The 24,065-nt window shown below is 41.8% G+C and overlaps 4 protein-coding genes across 6 annotated transcripts; 2 read left to right on the top strand and 2 right to left on the bottom strand.

Moving 5' to 3' along the window:
• Positions 1-477: 477 nt before the first annotated feature.
• Positions 478-8,237, top strand: nup85 (nucleoporin 85). The gene is made up of 19 exons (XM_075453412.1): positions 478-631; positions 1,373-1,463; positions 1,554-1,710; positions 1,862-1,932; positions 2,020-2,063; positions 2,954-3,023; positions 3,125-3,246; positions 3,342-3,476; positions 3,928-4,050; positions 4,223-4,354; positions 4,436-4,542; positions 4,666-4,749; positions 4,830-4,895; positions 5,016-5,167; positions 5,256-5,373; positions 5,721-5,821; positions 6,362-6,513; positions 7,638-7,739; positions 8,027-8,237. Exons 1-19 carry the CDS (start codon positions 599-601, stop codon positions 8,123-8,125), a joined length of 1,959 nt encoding a protein of 652 aa, XP_075309527.1. The 5' UTR covers positions 478-598; the 3' UTR covers positions 8,126-8,237.
• A 54-nt stretch (positions 8,238-8,291) lies between these two features.
• On the bottom strand, positions 8,292-18,168 carry gga3b (golgi associated, gamma adaptin ear containing, ARF binding protein 3b). 2 transcript variants are annotated; one of them, XM_075453410.1, is made up of 17 exons: positions 17,952-18,168; positions 15,583-15,667; positions 15,426-15,501; positions 15,242-15,340; positions 15,026-15,149; positions 14,804-14,907; positions 14,521-14,601; positions 14,261-14,398; positions 12,578-12,659; positions 12,369-12,491; positions 12,022-12,273; positions 11,665-11,747; positions 11,442-11,578; positions 10,992-11,278; positions 10,685-10,854; positions 10,261-10,371; positions 8,292-10,150 (listed from the first exon to the last, which is right to left on the bottom strand). In XM_075453410.1, the coding sequence occupies exons 1-17, from the start codon at positions 17,989-17,991 to the stop codon at positions 10,040-10,042; spliced, it is 2,103 nt and encodes a 700-aa protein (XP_075309525.1). In that variant the 5' UTR covers positions 17,992-18,168; the 3' UTR covers positions 8,292-10,039. The 2 variants fall into 2 exon arrangements, with proteins under 2 accessions (XP_075309525.1, XP_075309526.1); XM_075453411.1 differs by having other exon boundaries at positions 12,022-12,270.
• mrps7 (mitochondrial ribosomal protein S7) lies at positions 17,761-20,962 on the top strand. Its single transcript, XM_075453416.1, has 6 exons — positions 17,761-18,020; positions 18,172-18,271; positions 18,939-19,130; positions 19,228-19,291; positions 19,373-19,540; positions 19,640-20,962. Exons 2-6 carry the CDS (start codon positions 18,228-18,230, stop codon positions 19,859-19,861), a joined length of 690 nt encoding a protein of 229 aa, XP_075309531.1. The 5' UTR covers positions 17,761-18,020; positions 18,172-18,227; the 3' UTR covers positions 19,862-20,962.
• On the bottom strand, positions 20,086-24,041 carry mif4gdb (MIF4G domain containing b). Of its 2 annotated transcripts, none has more exons than XM_075453415.1 (6): positions 23,974-24,041; positions 22,996-23,100; positions 22,739-22,848; positions 22,430-22,585; positions 22,026-22,118; positions 20,086-21,772 (listed from the first exon to the last, which is right to left on the bottom strand). In XM_075453415.1, exons 2-6 carry the CDS (start codon positions 23,072-23,074, stop codon positions 21,545-21,547), a joined length of 666 nt encoding a protein of 221 aa, XP_075309530.1. In that variant the 5' UTR covers positions 23,075-23,100; positions 23,974-24,041; the 3' UTR covers positions 20,086-21,544. The 2 variants fall into 2 exon arrangements, with proteins under 2 accessions (XP_075309530.1, XP_075309529.1); XM_075453414.1 differs by lacking the exon at positions 23,974-24,041 and adding an exon at positions 23,809-23,885.
• Between the last annotated feature and the right edge of the window lie 24 nt (positions 24,042-24,065).

Below are 24,065 nucleotides of genomic sequence, written 5' to 3'. Positions count from 1 at the left end.
TCCATAACCCTAATGACCTCACGACAGCGTTGCGCAGTTCAGTAACCATCATCTTATGGTGTAATATCCATCTTTATGCATCTTTTGTTGTGCTTCTTTTTTAACCCTATAATTCCCTGTGGCCATCTTGTTTTTCTGTGAAGATGAAGGATGTACAACACCAAATGATTAACTTTACTTATATATAGGCGAGATTCATATCAGCACTTTCTTAACATATTATTGCAAGAATATTTGTAGGACTGGCTTGTACGTTTATAACATACAATAACAATTTCGAGATTTTGATAGTTCATTGTCTGCCTCTGGAGGGAAACGCTGATTATTCACAGCTTTAGGCTTCCGATTATTTAAGTTATCTCGCTTAATACATTGGTGGAGCACCAAAAGCTCACCCCGAGATAAACACAAGCGATGTAAAAACAGGCATGAAAAAGGGCAGCGCTTAATGACGCTTTGACGCATGCGCCGCAGGGGCTTTCGAGTGAAAGACAGAGGCGCGTAAGCGGTGTTGTACTACACATGTGTTTCATTGCAGTTTTTTTTAGCGGAATAGCTCGCAGTTTAGATTTTTATTGTACCGATAATATTGTGCCTGATGGAGGAGGTAGACGTTGAACCGGCTGTTACTGTAAGTGATCTTTATAGCGTAGTTTTTTCAATTTACTCCCGCCGAATAGCAGCTAGCAAGCTAGCAGTTTGGTGACAGCCTATCTAAAATAATTAAGTCTTAATAGGTTTACAATTATGAAGCAGTTCAGGAACGCACACATTAATGTTCGCTAACAGGAACATATAGTCTCCAACAACAATTATAAGTGTCAGTCCCAGGAACCCAATCAACACAAAGCTGCTGGTTGAGTTCAAGTATATTGGTTAGATAGATAGGTACTTTATTGATCCCGAATGAAATTCAAGGTTAAGTAGTTTGCTTAAATTGTAAGCAGGTTTACTCTTTAATTTTAAAAGCTAAAAGTTTGAATTGGAATTATAGTCACTCTTAATTGGGAAAGGGAATCAATAAATGTATAGTATAATTGTGACATGGAATTAACTCATTTACGCTTAATGTTTACATCTGGGTGTACCTATTACGATGTTAAGGCACCGCAGGTCTTAATGGGTTAATAATTAACTATTGTAAAATAAGGTTGTTAAACCTGTTAAAATTAAGAAGAATAATTGATTAATTATTGTCAAAGCCTGCCCAATATCTGTGAAATAAAAATGGGCACATATAGCAGTCTTCTTTTTATGATTTACTTTTTTTTAATTTTGGCCAATTGCTAGAAGGCACCAATACAAAACCATGACAACAACTTATTACAGCTTGTTTCTCTGCCGTCATTCAGTTTCTGCTCTTTAAATGCAGAATATTCCTGCTGTCCGAGATGGGAAACATATGGGATTTGCATGGGGCCCCGGTGATATCCTCATCTATGAGACCCAATATAAAGCATCAGGTATGTGCTTACATTTTTGAAGACTCTGTATGTTTTCACACTCTTGCCTCTTCACGTGTCCTCTTTTCCTGCCGCCTTGCTGTGTTTCAGGTGCTTCAGGATCTGGTTGCTTCGTCATCCACGAAGTCAGGAAAGACGAGGACATATATTCCCCCATTTTACGCAAACTCTTTAATGAGTCGCATCACATCTTCGTTGGCCTACAGACAATAAAAGAAGATCTCCCCAGCAAGAGCAAAAAACCCCAGTAAGGCCACTTGAAGGAGTTCCGTTTCTGTGCATGGCTTTGTATTACTTTTCAGAGGCATGACAAGTTACATGTGATCCATGTGATAAACAATTGCATGCATACAGTTTTAAACTAGCCTGGGGACATGTCTCTTATTTTTGCTCCGTAGATTTGTCAGCATCAGTAAAAACTATAGATCTGTGATCAGAGCCTGTATGGAGGAGCTTCAGCAAGTTGCAGGTAAAACCTTTATAGGCATAATTAGGATATCATAGTTTTCACTGCATTCTTGCTCAGAACTAATCACATTGACCCGCTTTCTTGCAGTATCTACAAAAGATGCAGAGATGGCCACGCAGTATGGAAATCAGGTATGTACTATTACTACAATTTGATCTTGAAATATATATCTTGACCCAGTTATTTTTTGCCGTTTACCAAAATATATTCAAGTTACAGTCGCTTAATGAGTGTGACTTTCTCAGTTTTGAGGGTATTCAACTCCAAATTGGATGAAAAGAAATGGGAATTAGAATTACAGCTCGGTCTACTGGAGGTCGGCATATCACACCAGACACTTCACCACAAGCCTTAAGACAGGACAAATTAAGCATGGCCAAAAAACATCTTTAAAGGTCAGAGCAGCCATGAAACTACATCCTACAAACTACAAAGATGACACTGAGATCAAGCTGCAACAGATGATGGGAAGATAAACCTTGCAGAAGAACCCACGAATATCACTGATGACAGCTTCCGTAGAAGATTAATAACAAAGTACTAAAGACATGACATCTTTTAAAGCTTACGTTAATTTATTTAAATACATAAAGTCCCTGCCAAAGAGGGTTCTGCATATAAAGAATTTTTTTCTATGCTGTTGGAGGTTAATTACCCTCAAATTGAACCTGACAGTTTGCACTTAAGGCGTGTATTCATTGTGTAACTATTACTTGGAGATGTCTTTATGAACCGCTAAAACGGCTTGGAGTCCCCACATATTCTTGCCTGCCTGTATGAGTACCGATATAGTTTTCATTTGGAAATTAGACTGATTTACAGACACGACCACCATGTGTGTCGTGAGTACAGGAAATAATTCAGGTGAACTTTTTTATTGCGTGTGTGCGTTTAAGTTCAACAACATTGTGACCAATCATAAGACCCAGTTCTGTGTTGTTATTTATGGGGAAAAAAAGGCACGCAGAACGTTGATCGTTGTGTCATTTTCTTAACCTCAGTTTGTTTTGCTTTGACACAGGTCTCGATTCTCTTGGCCATAGAACTGATCTGGAATCTGTGCGAGGTGCTTTTCATCGATGCTGCTCCTGGTTAGTCTGACTCTGTGTTTAATAAAATTTATTTCACTTTGGAATACCTTTTCCAATATGGCTTTGATATTTTGCCCTGCAACGTTTGTGTGTTTTCTTAGCGGGTTCTCTGTTGCTTCACCTTCTGGACTGGGTAAGATTGCACAAGGCTGATGTGGACGAGAAGGCCAGAGACGTGCTTCAAAGTGAGAGCCCTGCTGAGCATCGCGACTACTGGGATGTGGTATGTGCAGTATATGTGTATATTTAGATCTCTAAGACCACATTCACTCAAGTCTGACTAATGATGGCTACATGTCTTGTGTCTGTGCTGCACAGGTGCTGAGTTATGTGCTGCAGGGCAGGTTGGAAGAAGCCAGACAGATGTTGGTGAAACAGGCCACCCTTAAGCCGGCTGCAAGGAATATGTACAAGCTGATGGATGGCTTGCTCAGTAAGATGCCGTTTTACAATGTAAGTACGTTGTAATGTATGTTGATTCGAGGAGGAGGGCGGCAAGGTCATCTCACAACAAGAAGGCTTTTTATATTTGAAACTCTGTGTTTGCCTACCATGTCACTAACTTCCAAACCTTATATACTTCATTAGAAAACAGAATGTATGGTGTTCTGATATAATATAAATTGACTTGCAGTTCTAATGGTAACACCCTCATCTTAGAGGTAAAGTGCATTGCATCATAAGTGTGCTGCTATTGACAAAATGCAACTTGAACTTTATTATAACGCCGGGGTTAAAATAAACTGGTACAGGTTTTTCCAATATTTCCGGCACACATTCCTGACTGCCAAGTCTCCTTTCACATCATTCACACAGTGAAGGGATGAGGTTTGAACAGAGCATAGAACACATAAACCAACAAATGTCCGACTTCCTCTCTTAATGCTCTGGATTACTCTCTCAGCCTGGAGGCACTCAGACACTGACTGAGTTTGATGTGAAGTGGAGGCACTGGCACGAGGAGGTCGAGCGTTGCCTGCAGGACAACTCATTTGCCAGCAGCCGACATCTGGAGCTCATCTGCAAGGTCAGTAGCATCAGACTTTTGTACTGTGATTATCCATAGATCGGGGCTCCTGTGTGTGCAAAACACATTGTTATGCATTTAATACACTGTTTCACTGCAGAGTTTCTGAAGTTTCAACTATAATTCCAACAATAATTGAATCTTTTTATGTCTGCTTTTCATACAATCATAGATCCTGCTGGGTGACGAAGACACTTTACTGGGGCATAAGGAACTTCTGAGCACCTGGTATCACTTCCTTGTCACAAGACTTCTCTACTGCCACCCCACAGTGAAACCCACAGAGTTACATTACTATGCACAGGTCCGTCATATTCTGCAGCGTTTGCATTCACTGTTGCTGTATGTCTGTTCTACAGTACCTGTGTTTTTGTGTGCCCTGCAGTCATGCATGACAATGTTTCTGGACTCGAGGAGCGTCCCAGAGCCTTTAGACAGTATCCTGCTGGCTGCCTTTGAGTTTGACATCCATCAGGTTATCAAGGACTGCAGGTAGGACAGTAAGATTGCATCCAACCATACATGAACTTACACAATACTTACAGAGCCAGATACCTCTGCAGCTTGTGAGCTTTGACTCTTCCAACATTCAGTTTCTTCATTGTGTCCCTTCAGCATTGCTCTCAACAACTGGTGGTTTGTGGCCCATTTAACAGACCTGTTGGATCATTGCAAACTCCTCCAGTCACACAATCTACAGTAAGCATTCTGTTTGGCGGATTTTTTTACATCTGGAGATTCTCCGCATAATTAATCTTTATTTCTGTGTGTGTGCTCAGCTTTGGCTCCAACTTGAGGGAGTTTCTCCTGTTAGAATATGCGTCTGGCCTCTTCACTCATCACAGGTATACTTACCTCAAGGTTCTTGTCATCCATTCAATAAACTGTTCCATCTCGAAAGCTACCAGCACTTTAGAAGCATAACATAGTAGTTTGCTTACAGTGTGTTTTTCTTTTGTGTAAAGTTTGTGGCAGTTGGCTGTGGATTACTTCGACCACTGCCCAGAGTTTGGCCGCGTCTACCTTGAGCTGCAGATTGAGCGCGTTCCATTGGACACGGAGCGCAAAGCCCTGAAAGTCCTCCGGATTTGTGAGCAGAGGCAAATGTCTGAGCAAGGTAGCCTTTTGTCTTTTCGTGTCATATCCACCTCGGTTACAGAAAAACAGACACAAAAGTATATGAGTCTGTTTCTTTTCTCACCCAGTGCGGAGTATTTGTAAGATCATGGCTATGCGGGCTCTGAGGAACAACAGACTGGGTTCTGCTCTCTCCTGGAGCATCCGGGCCAAAGATGCTGCCTTTGCCACCCTCATCTCAGAGAGGTTAGTTCCGTGAACGATGTTTTAATCTTCAAAGAGCTCTGGAACTGGAGAAGGCCTTGATGTCATTTCTTCATTTTTTTCTCTTGAGCTAATTTAACTGCTCGTCCTGCCAGAGACTTTCACGTCTTCTAAACTTGTGCTTTAATGAATCTTATGATTAATGGGCTTGTACATTGACCTTTCACACAGCAGTGTAGAGGATTACATTTGGATGATTCAAAACAAATCCAAAGCTGAAGTTTTTCAACTCTCAGATAAATTACAGCTTTGTGGAGTCCGTTTTCTTTCTCACTTTGGTAAAGGGTTGCATCCTCCAAAGGATTATGAATAGTGTCTTTGTGTGTTAGGTTCTTACAGGATTACTGTGCCAGAGGGACCTTCTCTGATCTGGATCTGATTGACAACTTAGGTCCAGCAATGCTGCTCAGCGACAGGCTCACTTTCCTTGGTATGTACAGGGAACAGTCTCACACACACACACACACACACACACACACACACACACACACACACTACAGTAACAGCAACACAGCTCCTCTAATGTCTCAGCTGCACCCCTCTCACAAGTTCAGTCCACACATTAAGTGCCAGAACATTCAGTTAGAGGAGATGCCTCCCTCCCTCTTTCTTTGGCGATCACATGAGACCCAGACACAGAAACATGTGTCAACAGGGATCAAAACAGAGCTGTGTTGTGCTTAATGCAACAGCATGTGATGTCGAGGCTTACTGTATGAATATCTGGTAGAAAATGTTTGCAAAAGGGGCTTCTGTGTAATTCAAAACTACAGTTCAAAATGACTCGCTGTCGATGAAGTTCTATATAGAAATTTTCTCAAAATATTAAGCTGCACTTTTACACTGTGATAAAGTCCGGATTAGTGTTAGTGCTTTTTAGGGACATTAAAACTATCAACATGGGTGGCGATCAGATCACCGTGCAGCCCTGTGAGTCTAAAAAAAACTTTGCTGTCTTTTCACTCATCAGGGAAGTACCGTGAGTTCCACAAACTGTACGAAGAAAAGCATTTCAAGGAGGCTGCAAAGCTTCTTCTCTCTCTCATGACCGCCAAGATCGCTCCCCGAAGCTTCTGGATGACTCTGCTGACTGATGCCCTGCCACTGCTGGAGCAGAAAGAGGTCAGTCAACGCCAGGCTTTTGGTATATAATGGACATGTTTTTACAAGGACGAGAACCTGGTTCAGTTGAGATGTGCAGTTAATATTAGTGGCTTGCTGGCTGGCTTTTATTATAAAAGGCATTTTTATCTAAAATATAATTTCTTCTTTCAAAATGCGCATGAAACATAGTTCATGCATTAGTTCTGTTACTTTATTAAGGCTCATAAACAAAAGAAACTGAAAATGACAACTATAAGAGTAATAGTCTTTAGCTTTTGGAAACCATGAAAATAAACTCAACTACAGCAGGTATGTCACATTTTAGGTCCTGAGAAACAGATATTTAATATTAATGCTTTAAAAACTGACTGACTTCATTATCACTTTTATGTTTGAATGCAGGCATAACCTGTCTGAATTTCCACAATAAAACAGCATTTTGTTTTAGTCTCCTGAAAGTCTGGTCTCTGTGTACATTCCTGGGGAAACGGTGTCTTTTGTTAAAACAGAACTTTGCCGTCACATGCGGCCTGTCGTGTGTGTGTGTGTGTGTGTGTGTGCGCGCGCACCAGCCAGTGAAACAGAAATGTTTTCGAAACGTGTCAGTTACAGGAGAGGAAAATGTAAAAGTGTCATATCTGATTAAAGTAGAAAAATTCAAAAGGGAAAGAAAAAAGCTTGGATATTCACTGGAGACTAAATTGGTAAATGAACAAGATTTTACTCACATGTACGAGGAAAAAAAATATATATAATTTGCAATGATGGATCGACCTCTTCACAGCACAGATGCCGCCTTTTACTGTGTGTCACTCTCGCAGTGGATAAACTAATCAAATTATACCTCGCAATCAGGAAATACTCGTGATTTCGGTCCTGCACGATAAGCATGTGAAGCAATCTCTTTTGTATGTCAGATGCCACATCCGTGCATCTGTCAGGTTGCAGCCATGGCCAGTTTAAATGGGACTTTTCAATGAGTGGTCCTTCTCGCTGGTATAAACTAAACTTGATGGATTTTGCGGTCCTCCTCGTGGTAGACGAAGAAAGCAGGGACAGAATGTGACTTTTTTTTTTTTACATTTACAGATTCTGTCTTCACTAAAAGCTGACACACATTGACACTGATTCCTTCCTTTCAGGTGATCTTCTCTGCAGAACAAACCTATGAGCTGATGTTTTGTTTAGAGGAGCTCACCTCTTCGTTAAATACGGCAACTAGTGGCACAGACAAGCCCATGCAGGTACGGATGGCACGCAGCCTTTATTCTGCTCAGACATTACTTTGATCGGATCGTTGGAGAGTATTTCCAGCTGCTGCATTTCATCAAAGTACATTCTCCCTGGTTGTTCATTTGAAATGCCTTTCCACATTCGAGGTCAACAATTTGCCACTAATGCTTTACTTGGCTTCTTCCACACATAACTCAAACCATGGACCTAAAATTTGAATGCACATCACAATCAACAGCTGCTGCAGTGTCTACGACCCGTTGCACCTCTCAGTCTCTCAATGTTTTTGTCCTTTCAGGAGGAAGACATCGAGCTGACCAAAGTGGAGCTCCTGAGACTCGCTCTGGCCAGGAATCTGGCCACGGCCATCGTCAAAGAGGGAACAGTGGAAACATGATGGAAGGCCGACGTTTAAAAAGAAAGGATCTGTTCTTTTTGCATTTTTGTACTGTATATATAAAAGAAAAATCAAGTAATTCCCTTTTGATAATAAAATACTTTTGATGACGGTTTTTTTAGGACTGTGTGTTCAGCATGTCGAATAACCTCAGAACATCAAACTTTCATGAAGAATTTCTTTTCTTTTTTTATTGTCTTCAAGCAGCGAACAAATGGCACATCACATGTTCACAGGTCTTGCCAAACAAACAGCAGGTACATTACATTACACATTATGTACATTAAATAAACAGACTTCTGTACATCAACATGATGAGTTGAGGAATACCTAACATGAGATGAGCGCACAGGATTCAAATGTTTCAGTGTTTGTTCATTTCATTTCAAATACTTGTTTTGTTTTTCTATCATTTTTCTCAATATGCTAAAACGTTTTATTTTACATAAGTATTGGCACCGTTTGCTGTTGTTTAAATTTCGGTTAGTTTTGACCAATTGGGATTAATTATTCAGTGTTTTTTTTTTAACTTAATTGGGGTCTACACACAGCTGAGGAAAATTCGTACACCTCCTGCATAAAGCTGGCGAGCCACAGATCTCAGCTATGATACACAACCGTTTATGAAGCTCTGAAGACGGCTCTGAAAAAGCACAATTAACTGAAACCACACAATATTCCAAAGTTTGAACACTTGCCGACATTCAGTACGGTGTACTTTCGCAGATGCTTCCCATCCGATTTGGTTACCTCAGAGTGGTGCGATTCGTTTGGACTGCTCAAAAAACTCCACATAAAGTGTACAAATCAAATAACGGGAGGGATATGAAACGGTGAATCCAGTGTAACGACAGCTTGATGAAGCATGCTCTCAGCAGAGCCCCATTTCAACCTACAGCTGCAATACCGGAAAGCAATCTGACTACTGACGGATTTAAAATCAGGTTCACATATGGTTAAGAGATGGACTGAAAATACTATGACAATCAATATGACAAAACGTCTTCCAATACTGACACTGGTTGGACAATAAATACGATATTGATCCAGAACGAAACTTTGGATACCTGCTGCCAAAAACAACTGAAATGCTGACAATCTCGGCACATCGTCTTTTATTTACACTATTAAGGCTAAGGAATAAATACATAAAAATCAAATAAAAACCAGCGTTAGTCTCCAGTCCTAATGGCTCACCTGCAGTTAGAAATGACTGTCCAAGTGCTGTTGGTTACATTACCAACACAGCATTGTCAAGTGATCTGGCATGTGGCTAAATAAGACAAAACGACTCACTCATGAAGGTCAAAACTCCTGATGCATCAAACCAATAACGTCCCTGTCGCAGTGGTACGTGACAGAATTCTTCATATAAACTTCATCACTCGAGATTTTCACATCTCTGGATGTATTCAAGTATTTCTTGCAGGCTGTTAAGACTGTTCAGCCAGAGGAATAAATAAAAGCAGACCTGCTGGCTCTTACACTTTCAACTTCAAAGTTCATTTCTTTTAAAACCTTTGCTCAGCTTGCATCGCAACATTTTCCACAGCTCCAATGCAATGATTCATTCTGATTCAGGTCTGTTAGATTCATCTAAGGGAAAACCAGTAAAGTTCTAACTCGAATTACCTTTAAGCACCGTGGCTATCTCACTTTCCAGTGTTTAGCATCTTTGCTTTGTTTTCTATGTGCAATATGGAAGGAGCTATATGGAATGTAAAGCTGAAAGGCAGAGAGAAGCTGAGGTTCTCTACCCTCCTGTTCTGTCTCAGGAATGGAACGCACACACACACACACACACACACACACACACACACACACACACACACACACACGCACACGCGCGCGCGCACCCCTTCATAGAGTAAATACCAGCCTGTCCCTGCTGAGTAGTAGCAGGTCTTCACACTGCTATAGATGACTCCAAGTCTCTGGTGGGGGGAACTGGTCTACCTCTCCGACCTCATTGCACTGACGGTCTCCCAGTATGAACCCCAGCTTGTAGCGCAGACGCACTTTTTCCTGCGAGAACACAAACTCTGCATGATTCCTAACGTTTCTCCCTCGCCGCATTAAGTTAGCTCAGAAGTTCATTGTGATTTGCCGTCTATAAGTTTAGTCGTGCCACCCACCTTGGTTGGATTGGCAAGCAGCATGACTTGAGTGATGGAGGCTGGAGGTAGGATGGGGTTAAATGGTGCCAGTTCCGTTCCTGATGGGGGCTGAAGCTTCACCTTCATTGACTGTTGGAAGGTGACGGAAAGAGTCAACACTTTTTTTTTTTTTTTTTTTTCTGTATAAAAAGATGAATTTAAATGTTTTTTTCAAGAAGATCTTTGTGCACAGGTTTTCTGCGTGCTCCTTGAAGCTTGAAGATCATTATTAAGGTTAGGGATATATACAATGCAGAGATCCAAAGAGAAATATTCTCTTCAAAAAGAGCATTTAATCCAGTCTGCAGCTTGCTTAAATATGTATTAAATACAAATTTTCTCTTCTTTGCAGAACAAAGAACACATAAAATAGCTGAATAAACAAAAGAATGAATGTCTTTACCTTGGGAACAGCAGCTTGCAGAACCACATTGTGAACAGGCAGGGGTGCTGTATTGAGCATGGACACCACTATTACCAACACATCAGGCATCCCAGGGGGGCAGTCAGATGTGAAGTTGAGCAGCACGCGAACACCGTCCTTATCGTAGGCGGTCACAGGTAAGACTTTACCTGAGGACAGGCAGGACACAGCAAATCAGGGACATGCAGACAATAAAACAACCCTTTGATCTGCTGAGTTAAACAGAACCACACAGGAAGGCTCATCCCAACGATTTGCTCCTTTGCTTCATCTTGGTTGCTCTTACTCGGTCTGATGGCCTCCAGAGGGACGTGCACATTGCTGAGGGAGATGTCTGTGCCTTTGACGGGGCTGCCTTGGAGTGGTGGGTGGCAAGGTGACAGAGAGCGGAACAGTGGACTGCCAGGGGCCATGTCCAGGCTCTGGGCTTTGGAATGGGACAGGGCAGGAGAGCCGGGCATCGTGCCGCGGAGAAATGAGGCTGCGGAGGGAGAGCCCTGCCTGCGGAACAGTGGAGGTGTTGCTGCTGGCATCCCAAAGCCACCTCCTTTGGCTGCCGTCTGGCTGGACGACCTGAAAGACATCACATATTTTCTGTCACCTCACAGTTCAGTTTTAGAGAGTTTTTTTTACATTTGCCTCCCACAACAGATAAGGGCACCGACGTCACTTCTGTCAAAATGTGTACAACAAGGTGCTTTTTTATGAAAATGAAGGGATTGTGGAGTTTCTGTACTTCTGCTGATCTGAGAAGCCCATCATGGCCAGATCGTTTAGGTTCTGCAGACTGAGTGTGGCAGCTGGTTCCACTGGTGGTACCGCTGGACCTGAACAAGCTGCACTGCCAAACATATCCACACTAGCCGCTGGGGCCTAAAGAGGACAAGCCGAGACAAGACAGTTTACACTCCCCCGTCGCACACTGAGCAAAATTCTGCGGTAAACCATATTTGACGTACCTGCAAAGAAGCCCACTGACCGGACATTTCATCCAACTTGGGTTTCGTCTGGCAGCTTAGAGAGGTAGGGGGGTCGTTCAGTCCTGGAAAAAAGGTGCAGCCATTTGTATCAAACAAAAAGAGAAAGACTGAGTAAAAAGGAAAGAGGGTTGCTAATTATAGTCTGGACAATGTTCAGGGAATAGTTGCCAAGCAACCAGCGCAAGTTACTGTTAAACATGTTGTTAGAGCACTTTGAAAGAAGCAATGACTCATCTTAATGAATACACGTTACCATGTGTATACCATTGCCACATGTTAAGACTTTTTCTCAAAAAAAAAACAAAACAAAAAAACAGTAAGAAATATATACTCTACCAAGAGACAGCAGCTCATCATCAAGTAAAGAGAGCGCAGTGGCGGTCTTGTCAGGGGAAGGTTGACTTGGATTTCTACTCTGACTACCATGACAGCCAGCAATTTTTTTAGGAGGAGGCGGCAAGACAGGGATGGAGGATGCTGTGGGGTTGTTGGAGACAGGAAGTGAAGACTGGGAGGGAGGGGGAGCGGGTTGAGGCGGGCTGGGAGTATCAAGGCCGCTGAGGTCGATCAGTGTATCTGTTGTCTCTGCTGAATGACAGAAGAAAAGAGGAAAACTGGCTGCCGCGGCTGAAGCGATTTAAAATGGCGAACTAAAAATATAAAAACATAATAAAGTGTCTCACCGCTTCCACTCCGACCAATCGGTCGAGGTTCTTCACTGTCGCTGTTGATCGGCTGACCCTCAACAACCTTCTTGTACGAGTTGATGACCCTGGAGAGATCATCGCTGGCCTGGAGGATGTCACCTGATGAGTCAGAGGACAGTGGTTTACAGATTATACAAAATAACATGTGGAAAAAGAAGACAACAAAAAATACCAATCTGGCAAACCTAAACTGGTGTCATTGTCCTCCGTCTCAGTGGCCATCTTGAAAGCAGAACGCCTCAGCTTGTCACAGCGCTCGTAGAGCTCCTGGGAGGAGAAACAAAGGGAGTGCTGTAGAGTAAAATAATGTTGTGATATGTCAAGATGAGCATGGCAGTTCGTAAAATTTCATCTCTTTGTTATGCTTAAATTTTAAATGCGAACATGGCAGTTTATGTTATGACCGAATAGAAAGATTGTGTCGAAACAACACTTAATTAGCTAAGACAAAGGTAAAAATAAAAAAATATATATAAATAGAAACAATGTTTTTAACACAGTGTAAACTCATTATGCAACAGGTTAGAAGCAGAATAAAAAAATGTTTTCAGAACCACCTGCAATGTACTACGTGCCACATTTAGGCCAAATCAGTGCATTCGGCTAGTATAGAATGTGGTTCCAAAAACAATAATTGTAAATGATTGACTTTGACTCTTGTGGGTTTTTTTTATATTAAAAGACAAAAAACGTTTATGTGGATTGAAAATGATCTCTCCAGGGCTGAGGAGACCGACCGTCGTAGTTTTAAAACTGAAATGTTTTACCATCTTTGGATCAGGTTTAACTCAAGGGGGGTGGCCACTATTCTCTCAGTACTGGAGAACGCCGCGTCCATCATTCCATAAAAGAGTTTAATATTTTGATTTATCAAATAGCAGGGCCACAGAGAGATTGAAGAAGTGGCTGATATAGAGAAGCCCTATCATTGGCTAGAAAAGGCTGGTCTGAAAGACAGCAGAGAGGCACTAATGGCAGCAAAAGGAAAGGCCCTGAGCACAAGAGGAATAGAGGCCAGGGGAGGCCTCTGAGACAGTCAAGCATGTTGTAGCAGAGTGAGATCCAGGCAGGTATGGCATACATGGAACGCCATTAACCAAGTGGCGGGAATAGTGTACAGGAACATCTGTGGGTTGGAAGTCCCAAAGTTAAAGTGGGAGCTAAAGTGGAGAATGACAGAGCTAACATGCTGTGGGGCTTCCAGAGCCAGACCGATAAGCAGGTGATGGCTAATTAACCAGACATTCTGGTGGTTGACAAACTACAGAAGAAGGCAGTAGTGGTAGATGTAGCAATTCCAAGTGACAGCAACATCAAGAAGAAGGAACACGAGAAGCTAGAAAAATACCAAGGGCTGAAGGTGGAAGCTGAAAAGACTCCCAAACTGGTAGAATGGCTCCAACAGATCCCAGAAACAACATCTGAGATCTGTGTGCAGAAGAGCAGAGACGTAGGAGCAGCGAAGACACTGCGTGGAAACCTCAAGCTCCCTGGACTCTGGTAGAGGACCCGAGTTTGAAAAGGGCTATCTGCCCACAAAGGGGGGGTGAGTGGTGTGTTTTACATAGGGTTTAAATAATATTCCAAATATTACATTCTGTTTCTATTTGCACTTTACACTGTCACAAATTTTTCACAAACAGGGTCATGGAGAAAAGTTTATGCTGTCTGGTTGCTTGGATACACACTTTATGCTGTCTGGTTGCTTGGATACACACTTTATGCTGTCTGGTTGCTTGGATACACACTTAATGCCATCTGGTTGCTTGGATACACACTTTATGCTGTCTGGTTGCTTGGATACACACTTTATGCTGTCTGGTTGCTTGGATACACACTTTATGCCGTCTGGTTGCTTGGATACACACCTTAATGATCTCCTTGTCTGAGTCACTCGAATTGTCTTTATCGTAATGGGACAACATCTCAGTCAGCAACTTGACGTTGATGTTCACCTCCTCCAAAGTGTGCGTTCGCTTTGAAACCTTCTGCACCCGGACCTCATCCTGACAACAACCAAACACAACAACACTCGGGTCAGAAATAAAGCAAGAGCCTGCTTGAAGAGTATATGTAACATGAACGGGATGTCTGCGTTTAATATGCACTGAGCTCTGCTGCATCTCACCTCTTTCACCATATTTTTGATTAATCTGTTGGCCTCTTGAAGGTCTTCTGGATTTTTGCTCCGGAGAAGCTCAGCAAGCAGCTACACAGTTACAGATGCACACAAAAACATCCGTTGGTTTGTTACAGAGCAGTAGAAACGCATTGCATACAAATAGATGGACTGCTTACGACTGGCCAAGACAGAAGAAACATTAATATAACAGAAAGCAACGACACGTCGCATGTTTTCCTGAGCTACATCAATGCACACAGAATGCTTTGTTTTGCCCTCAGTTTCTCACCTTGCCCATGTCCTCGTTGTCAAACACCGGGTGTTTGGGCCGTGGTGGAGGGGAAGGGATCAGAGTCCTGTCCACTGGTTGCTCTGGAAGATCTGTCACAAGGCCTGGAAAACAGAGTGAGTCCTGGATCAATGAGCGTCCTTTAAGGTGGAGGCAGGTGCCTTTTCACATGCATTATGTCAGTCATGTCTCCTTATTGATCCACAATCCAGCAGTACACACCTTCAAGCTTCATCACGTGGTAGGCTTCTTTGATCTTGGTTTCATTGGGAAAAGCAATCGTCCAACTGTACACCATTTCAGCAATCTTCCTCTTCACCTTCTCAGGCGTACTGTTACCCACATACTGGAGATATAAAGTGGTCGAAATGAGGCTGGATCGTCATCTAGCTTATTTTCTAATTGCGTAAAATTTCGAACCATTTGAGGGCAGCTCACCATGGGAGAAACAAGTTTTACCAGATCGTTTAAAAATCGATACCTTCCAATTTCATATTGAAACCTTCTCCCGCAGTTCTTCATACATGCCTCCAGTACCTAAACACAAATTATTTACAGCGTGTGACAGGCTGGGACAGCAGCTTAAAAAAAAAAAGAAGAAAAAAAAGAAGCTGTTTCTTACTGTCAGAGCCTGAAGCGCCTCCCATTCTTGCGAGTAGTAGATTTTGCGTATAAGCAGTTGTACCGCCGTCTGAGGGCTGCAAGAAGAAAGTCCAGATGAAAAACTTCTCTTCGGCTGGTTTGAGTTTTGAAAAAAAATTGTTATGCATAGCACATACCCTTCCAGTTCCCTGTTGACCTGATCGCAGAAGCCGATGATGTACTCCCAGTCCTCTTGTCTGTTTGTTGGATGGGTGGCTTTGCCTATCAGAACAATACACTAAACTAAGCTGGTGTGTTTAAAGAGCATCATGCCAAGTAAGGCTCAAAAGCACATCATTAGGGTAAAAAAATACTTATTTTTTTATAACAGGTATGACAATCGGCTACATTTACTGTCAGTTCAAAAATAAATGGAGTCATTCTGTTTACAGACATTTTGACTTCCTTATGGCAGCATCTTTTGATCGATAGTGATTTGAAAATGTACAATGTGTTACTGCAGAGGCTTATAGCAGTAGATTTTTATTTTGTGTACGTGGAAACACACGCAGCCTTAAAGGGAGGTATGATTCATAGGTAAAAAAAATAGTCCTGTAGTTCATGATAGGAACGCAGGTCTAACAGAACAATAACAATCACACGGCGAGGGCTATAATTTTTTTTTTTTTAATTTGTCTTCTTTCTCCCAAGGTAACTCTCCAAGCCGACAGACCAATGCTTTTTCTGCTAGAAGAAGCCAAATGACAGGAGTACCACCATCTGTTCAATAGACGCCAATGATTAATTAAAGCAGGATTTTTTATAGGAAACTAAAAGTCGACCAGTTTCGGACTCGACTCTATGCCAACATTTTTTAAAGCAGAATCAGAAATGTCACAGTGATGGGTGCAGGAAATACAGCTGTGCCAGCAGGAGTGTTTTCAGTGAACATCAGCAGTTTGAGACCAAGTTTGAGTGAATTTTCAGTACGAGTCAGATTGCGCCACCATGGCAACCTTAACTGCCACTCAGAGCTCACAGCTGACGGACATTTAGTTATAAACAGCTTCTTGCCTCTCTGTTCTGTTGGCACGTGCTGAGATAAGTCCAGCTTAAGCATTTTAGCTGTGAGCAAGAGAAAAGAGATGGACAGTCTAAACGGTCCTGATTGTAATTTCAACTGAAATACATGGTACAGTTAAAAAAAAAAAGAACTATAAGGTTTTACTAGTTGCCAGAAAAGGACATTTTCACACATTTGTTTCTTTGGAAAATAATAATAATAATTAATAATATTAACAGGGAAAATATAGATGTGCTTTTATAAAACGACACAGACTTGCTGTCATTACAGTTTATGGGTGTTAGCCCTTCCTTTAGTTAGGTTGCTAGGAGACCTCCCGTGATGAACTGAGCTGACTTTCCTCGCTCTGCTCAATTTTTTCTCCATGTATGCATGTGATCTCAGGTGTCTGTTTAGTGTTATTGTGCTTGTTGACCCTCCTGCCCTCTCAACCTCCAACTGAACGAGGGTTAGGGTTAGACTTTCCTGAGCCTGGTTCTGCTTGAAGTTTCTTCCAGTTAAAAAGGGAGTATTTCTTTTCCGCTGTGGCCTTGTACATGCTTAGGAGGGGGGGGGGGGGGGGGGGGGGGGGGGGCTAAATCGAAAAGAGGATTCAGGATTCAGACACGTTTGTTTCCTCAGCGAGGATATATTTTTATGAATTGGCAAATTAATTTGAATGGCAGTGATAACTGTGACAGTTAGAAAAATAAACAATAAAATTGTGTCAATGATGCTTAATTGTGATTTTGTGTCAACTGACACTGCATAGATGACAGATTACTTTAAGAAGCTTTTGTTTTGCATTATTATTATTAAACAAAGATGAATTTAACTCAAAGTGATTATATATAGCCTATATTTTTGTCAAATTTTCTATAGATATGGAAAAAATATATATTGTGTCCTTAGCGTTCACATCCAATGATCTGAGAAGTTTATCTTTTGTCAACCTTTTTGTTAGCACATGTTAGTAATCATTACTGTAATTCTAACAACATTACAGCATACTGTACTTTTTAAATGTAGTAGTTTACTGTGACTATCATGTCTCTGTGAGTTATAGCCACCATAACAATACATTAACTCTGATCTTACTCACTACCTGTAATGACAGCCGTGGGCTTTGGTTAATTATTTAGAATGTATTTATTCATTCATTCATTCATTCACTAATTTGTTTGTGCCATGAAAGCTGCTTTGAGCTGTACTGATAGCAAACTGTGGAGCCTCTGCACAATCACTACACACACTGAGCCGTCACTGCTACGTGTGCCCCTGACACAGTGTGTATTACATCTCTCCACCCATTCTGCAAAAGATGCAGACACACACAGCCCAGACCTCCGATGCCTCTCCAACACCTCAAAAGCAACCATCATCGCGCTGACAGCCTCCGGACTGGCCGCTCTTATGTAAAAATCAAACGGAGCAATCCATCTAGCCAATTATGCAGTTATGCAATTTTTCAGTTAAATTGATATAACCTGATTATTCACTCACCGAGCCAAGATTCAAGCGTCTCCCCTTCCTGGAACGCCATAGCAATAAAAACATCGCGTGATGTCACCGGTGAGTTCGCGAGACTGCGACGTAATTGAATTAATTACACAAATATCACGAGACACATTATTCGTGAAATAATATATCTCGTCTCGTTTCTAAAATCAAAATTTGTCAAACGAGACGCTTTAAGTGAAAACCAGCTTTTTTCCCCCTCTAGAAGGCATCTCCGGGACCTACTAAGCTGGGGTCCTAAGAGATACTCACATTTTCAAGATGGCTGCTTCCATCTCAGGATTGTTAAAACCTTGGACACCAAGGTAAATATTTCAAATTTCGACTTTTCCCACTTCAATAAAGCGTGTTGGTTAATAAATATCCTCACGCCGCTGACTTATTTTCCTGCAATGTTTTGTCTAATGGTTAAAGTAACTGTTTTGACTTTCGCGAACTAGCTGTCTCAAGTGTAAATGACACATTTAAACAGTAGTGGCAAGACTGCAGCATTAATGAAGGTATCAATACGCCAAATGTACTATTGTAGTTATTTCTCACAAAACTGATTCGTTTATCATACCAAAAAGACGACACGTATTAACCGTCTCTCTCTTCCACTTATCCGCAATTATTTTTCCTTTAAATGTCACCCTGTCACAGCTGCCCAGAGAGTCGTTTTCACGTACCCCGTTTTTATTTAGTTATACAAAACAGACACAAAATAAATTGTGCCAGTAATGCATAAAATATGTACTTCATAAAATATACCTGGATTCCTTGCTACTAATTATGCATAATCCTAATTAGAAAACCATCATCGTTTCCCTTACAAACACATGGCAGTTTTTTTCTCTTGTCTGTAATACCTGGATTTTAATGATGATGAAAAGAGAAATCCTAACTGTCTTTATAAAAAAATAATGATAAAATGAAACAAAAACTTTACCAGAATCTGACTTTATTCAATGTTCAAATTACCTTTGCTGGTAGAGTGTTCCTGGTGAGATGGAGCAGATACAACCCTTACTATCTGGAGCCAGAGGTCAGCAAGGAGGCATACAGCCAACCAGAGTCAGAGCTGAGTGCTGAGGAGAAGGAGCAGCGCGAGCTCAAAACACTCCGACCCATCAAAGCTGCTACCAGCGGAGTCACCAGCTCTGTCTTTTACGACCCGGTCGTCAGGTAGTACAAACACTGCTGTTTGCTCAAAGAGAGTATTTCCTGCTTAAAGTTGAGCTTATGAAAATCAAAGGCAATCCTTTTTGTCTTTACTTTCCAGTAAATTTGTCAACATGATGATGGAACATGGAAACAAGGTTTTGGCCAGAGAGATCATGACACAGGTGAGAAAAGCAAACAAAAAAAGAGCTCAGGTCTTAAAATGAAGCTCATTTGATGGTGGCCTACCTCTTCTATTCTGTTAGACGATGGAGAACGTAAAGAAGAAACAGGTGGAGAAATACCACAAAGCTGCAGTGGGGAAGAAAGAAGAGATTGAGTGTAATCCCTACGCCATCTTTCACCAGGCTCTGGAGAACTGTAAACCAGTTGTTGGGCTGGCCAGCATACAGAAAGGTGGAAAGTACTACCAGGTTAGTCACACGGCACATCAACGCACCTTAAACTTGTGGCTACGATGTATGAATACACAGATGAGTAATCGTACCGTCTTTGTCTCCAACCCAAACTAGGTTCCAATCCCACTTTCAGACAACAGACGCCGCTTCCTCGCTATGAAGTGGATGATCACAGAGTGCAGGGACAACAAACACAGACGCACGCACATGTATGAAAAACTCTCCCAGGAACTGTTGGCTGCCTTCGAAAAGGAGGGCAACGTTGTTAAGAAGAAGTATGAGCTGCACAAGATGGCTGAAGCCAACAGAGCCTACGCTCACTACCGCTGGTGGTAGGCAGAGGCCTCTCGGGACGGAAACGCAGTTTAGTCAAGCAAGTCGTCGGTTGGATGGACATGGCTGCTCACCACACAAAACTCTTTCTGTGGAAGGACGGCAGTGTCGGGAGTACCTAAAGAGGAGTGAAATGTGGAGGAGAGCAGAGTACGGCCTCCTGCGTGGTGTACAATAAACAACCATGATTAACCGTTTTAGCTGATACAGAATAAATACAAACGGAGTTAAGAAAAAAAACTAAACAAGAATTTATTTGAACAAATACATTACTTTTAATGCACAACCCAACTGTAGAAAAATGGAACAGAGCAATGTAAAAGTATTGCAACATTGTAATAAAATATAGGTAGATAAACAGCAGTCAGCTCTGGGGCCTGTTATTAAGGGACTTAATGATTTACACTGTAAATTCTCAACATTCAGGCTTGTTTATTTCAAACCGTATCGTGTATTGAGTTTAATACTCAAATATTTCCATTTTCACCTCTGCTGTTTTAGCATTTTAAGTCAGTTTGGTTTTAATGTGCCATCAAACATCAAAGCTGCACGTTTTAATTCTTCTAACACTTGTAGAAAACTGGACTTTTAGCTGCTGAGCTTTAAATGAAACTCTTCAGAAATTATTATTTTCTTTTAATTCATCCAGATTTTAGTTGGATTTGTTTTACATTTAGCAGGTGTATGTAAAGAAAAAAAAGAAAATTTTCAAAGAGGTGAAATATCCGAACATGATGACATTGCACCAGTTTGCCTGAGTGACTCCAGCTTTGGGTTTGGAGACCGTAAAGCCGTCACTGAGGATCAACCGAGTTCAGCTACAATAGTGTCGCTTAGTGCTGATGGAACCTGAAGATCTTTTTGTTAACCCACCTGGTAAATGTATAAAGCACCTTGACCACAAATGACCATCTTCGACTCTATGGCATCACTGTTCTTGTTGTGCCGGCACAATTTGTTTAGTACAAATTGGTGATCCAGAACTCTATCAAAACTCTGCAGAGAAATGGCTTTCAGTGCAGTGCAACCAAACTTTTGGTCTTTTATTTTATTTTATTTATTGAAGTTGTAACGACAAAAGAAAACCTCCCTGAAATAAGAAAACAGTAACAGGAATCCTGCAGTAAAACTGCAGTTGAACTGCAATCCAAACCTTTAAAGTTTTTTTTTTTTTCAAATGATGGAATTATAAAAACACCTTTTGGCTAATTAAAACCACTAAAAAGTAAAGCGAAGATCTAATGCGTTTGCATCTGACTGGAATGTCTCTTCCGACTCTTAAGATTTGGTAAACTTAAATGGAAATGTTCCAACATAACAGGAATGCAAGAAAGCTTTAAAAACATACCTTAGGGTTCTCTAACTGGAATCGAACCTTAGAGGAAACTTCTCTCGGATACAGAGTGTATGAATGGGGCTAAACCTTGTTAACTGAAATCGAAAGCTTTGTTAACTATTGCACATTCCACATCCTCCGTATCTCAGTCATATAAACAAATGCAGGAAACTATCCAGCAAAATCAAAGTCTTTGTACAGTTTATAAACTACCGTCTAATCAAACTCCTCTGACCTGCAAGATGTCGCTTTCCGTCATAAAGCTGCTGGTTTTATAACCCGTGGTGACCAAGGAAAGGTGTCCAAGGCGCTTGAAGGGTCGGATGTGCCCTTCTCTCTTTGTGACCGTGTCAGTCTGCAATTTCGCTGTAGTAGTATTTGTGGGCAGTGCTGCTGAGCATCCAGCCTCCGGCCCTAAATTCCAGGATCTCCAGCAGCAGCAGACGGGCCATGGAGGTGAGGCCCTCCTGGAGAAGGAAGCCGTCCCGCAGCAGGAAGAACAGCTCGTCCATCCGCTGGCTGCTCACCTTCTCCAGCTGCTCTCCGATGCGGTGCAGCTGCAGCACCAGGCAGTCCACCTGCAGAGCAAACAGGAGACATGTGTCCCTATGAGATATAGATCATCAGGGAGCTGTGAAGATAATGTGAAAAATGCCTCAAAACTGGCATCCCAAAGAAAAGGTATTCCCCATCATCTGGTGAAGATTTAAAATGGACCATATGTCTATTTGGAAAGTAACAAATTAAGAATGTTTCCATCAATCGGATAGCACTTGCATGTTACCCAGGTAGAGAGACATATTTATCTGAAGCACATAAATACAACCGCACCTCTTCTTCATTCAGTAGAGCATCTGGCTGGCCCAGCCTCATCAGACAGTCATACACAGGATGGACCAGGGCCACCATCGGCATGTTATTCACCTAATACAAAAGGAGGAAATCGGTAACGCTGAAAAAGAGCCTTGTTTCAAAGTGTCTTTAGAAAATGTTTTGAGACGTTTCTGGACATTTTAATCAGCTACACTTAAGAGGAAAAAAAGGCTATGAATTACATCCCAACATGGTTGCTAGAAGCAAATATGTTAGAGTCATCTCGCTCAAACTCCAAAGCAGGGGAATTGAACCAAGCTGCTCCGTATTCGTTAAAAATACACAGAGAAATACGAAGGCACAACGAAGTTAGCCTATTGAGAGATCACAGTAACAGAGTTCAAACTGTCGCTGGCTCTTACTTTGAGGTAGTCAAAGACGTTACAGATGAACGTGACGTAGCAAACCCACTCCTGCAGCGAGCGCTGCCTCGTCTCCTCGCGCTTCTTGAACTCCTGCTGCAGCCGGTTCAACAGGCTCCTCCTGAACACACTTCCGTTGCTTTGCTTGGCCTCTGCCTGGACGAAGAGATCCCGAGAGATTTGGGACATATTGTGAAACGGAGGGGGAATGGACTAGATGTTCTTTAAATGTTTCCTAAATGTCCCTTCCTTATGACAAAAAAAAAAAGGAACATAATAATATGCCACAGGAGTGCTGTCAGGGCTGACCTGCACAATAGTGAAGCAAATGCGTCCAGCCTCTTTGCTGAACACCTGATCCTTCAAAGACTGATCAGCGATGACGTTGGACACCTTCTCCAGATTCACCGAACTTGGATCTGAAAGACAGGAAATGGCTTTAGATACACGTTTGTGGTCAATAAGTTTTGATTCCCCAAGAAAACCGTTGTGCAGATATTGCAAAAGGTTTGCAATACAATAAATAATTGGAATCATATAGAACTGGACCACAGTAAAAGACTGACCTTTCAAGGCTGTTTTCAGTAAAATCTGAGTGTCCAGGTCAAATGACTGGATCCTGTAGTCCTCGGTCGAGTTTTCCATTTTAGATGGCTGCGTCCAAATCACACCTGGAAGGAGATTAGACTTTTTTTTTTAACTGCACTTTTCAGTAGATCAAGACTGTTATTCGTCAAAAGGCAGCAGGTCTTTTCACACTCAACGCAAGCCTTTCAAACACACACCGAGGGCAAATAATACAGACAAGAGTACTCAGGAAAACAATACACACTAAATCCTGTAGAGTCATCAGTCTGGCTGTTCCCAGCAGCTCATTGACTGAGGGATGTGGGAACTGTGGCAAATACAGTCAGTCACAATAAAGTCAGCTAGAAACCGCTTAATACCGTAAACTAACGGGTTTAATCGCAACACGAGCGAAGTGTGCTTTTCTTCTGTGAGATGTAAAAGTCTTAACGTTAGCCACAAGTAGCAGCGAAAGTATAGTTAAAGTAACGACGAACATTAGCCAATCATCAACTTTGAAACGTTTTCTTCAAAAAAATTTAATTTTCATAATTGCATTGACAATTAAAAACGAAACTTTGACATAACAACAACATTGACCAATTAATGGGCGTTCAGTTAGCTTGGGCGCTTCGGCTGAGTTTCAGGACGCTGGCTGACGTGCAGCTAACGTTAGGACGAGCGTCAGGTTTAATGCCCAACTGAGCATTTCATCCACCCGCATAAACAGTCAAACATTGAACACATCGAGCTAACATAAAATTCAGCTCAATTTATTGGCGAGGAACACCGAAGGATATGTGAAAATGTACCTGTTTGGCGCATTTAAATTGATCATACCACTGAAGTCAAGGTAAGCTGGCGCTCATCGACACAACCTTTCAGGAATGAAATAGTAATGCCAAGAGAAGTCACTGCCCCTTTTCTTTGCACCCTACGCAAATAACGTAATCATTACCAAAACACGTTCAAGTTACCTCAGTTTCGACCGTAAGACCCCAATTCTTTTAGTCACAAGGCGCTTGATGTTGGCGAGGGTTACGTTGAATGTGCTCCGGTGGCGTGAGGT

The sequence above is a fragment of the Odontesthes bonariensis genome, chromosome 21, assembly GCF_027942865.1.
Source record: "Odontesthes bonariensis isolate fOdoBon6 chromosome 21, fOdoBon6.hap1, whole genome shotgun sequence".
In the NCBI taxonomy this organism is placed as follows: Eukaryota; Metazoa; Chordata; class Actinopteri; order Atheriniformes; family Atherinopsidae; genus Odontesthes; species Odontesthes bonariensis.
This window is presented reverse-complemented; position numbering and strand designations above follow the sequence as displayed.

Bases quoted from the DNA above. Each gene is read 5' to 3' on its own strand.
- nup85 (XM_075453412.1), top strand. From the start codon at position 599: ATGGAGGAGGTAGACGTTGAACCGGCTGTTACT. The intron at 4,051-4,222 runs GTCAGTAGCATC...ATACAATCATAG, and splicing joins ATCTGGAGCTCATCTGCAAG to ATCCTGCTGGGTGACGAAGA. The intron at 4,750-4,829 runs GTAAGCATTCTG...GTGTGTGCTCAG, and splicing joins CTCCAGTCACACAATCTACA to CTTTGGCTCCAACTTGAGGG.
- gga3b (XM_075453410.1), bottom strand. From the start codon at position 17,991: ATGGCGTTCCAGGAAGGGGAGACGCTTGAATCTTGGCTCG. The intron at 14,908-15,025 runs GTGTGTACTGCT...TCTGTTTTCCAG, and splicing joins CCACGTGATGAAGCTTGAAG to GCCTTGTGACAGATCTTCCA. The intron at 12,274-12,368 runs GTGAGACACTTT...TCTGTCATTCAG, and splicing joins GATTGGTCGGAGTGGAAGCG to CAGAGACAACAGATACACTG.
- mrps7 (XM_075453416.1), top strand. From the start codon at position 18,228: ATGGCTGCTTCCATCTCAGGATTGTTAAAACCTTGGACACCAAG. The intron at 19,131-19,227 runs GTAGTACAAACA...TTTACTTTCCAG, and splicing joins TTTTACGACCCGGTCGTCAG to TAAATTTGTCAACATGATGA. The intron at 19,541-19,639 runs GTTAGTCACACG...AACCCAAACTAG, and splicing joins AAGGTGGAAAGTACTACCAG to GTTCCAATCCCACTTTCAGA.
- mif4gdb (XM_075453414.1), bottom strand. The intron at 22,849-22,995 runs GTCAGTCTTTTA...CCTGTCTTTCAG, and splicing joins ACTGAAAACAGCCTTGAAAG to ATCCAAGTTCGGTGAATCTG. The intron at 21,773-22,025 runs GTGCGGTTGTAT...TTTGCTCTGCAG, and splicing joins CTCTACTGAATGAAGAAGAG to GTGGACTGCCTGGTGCTGCA.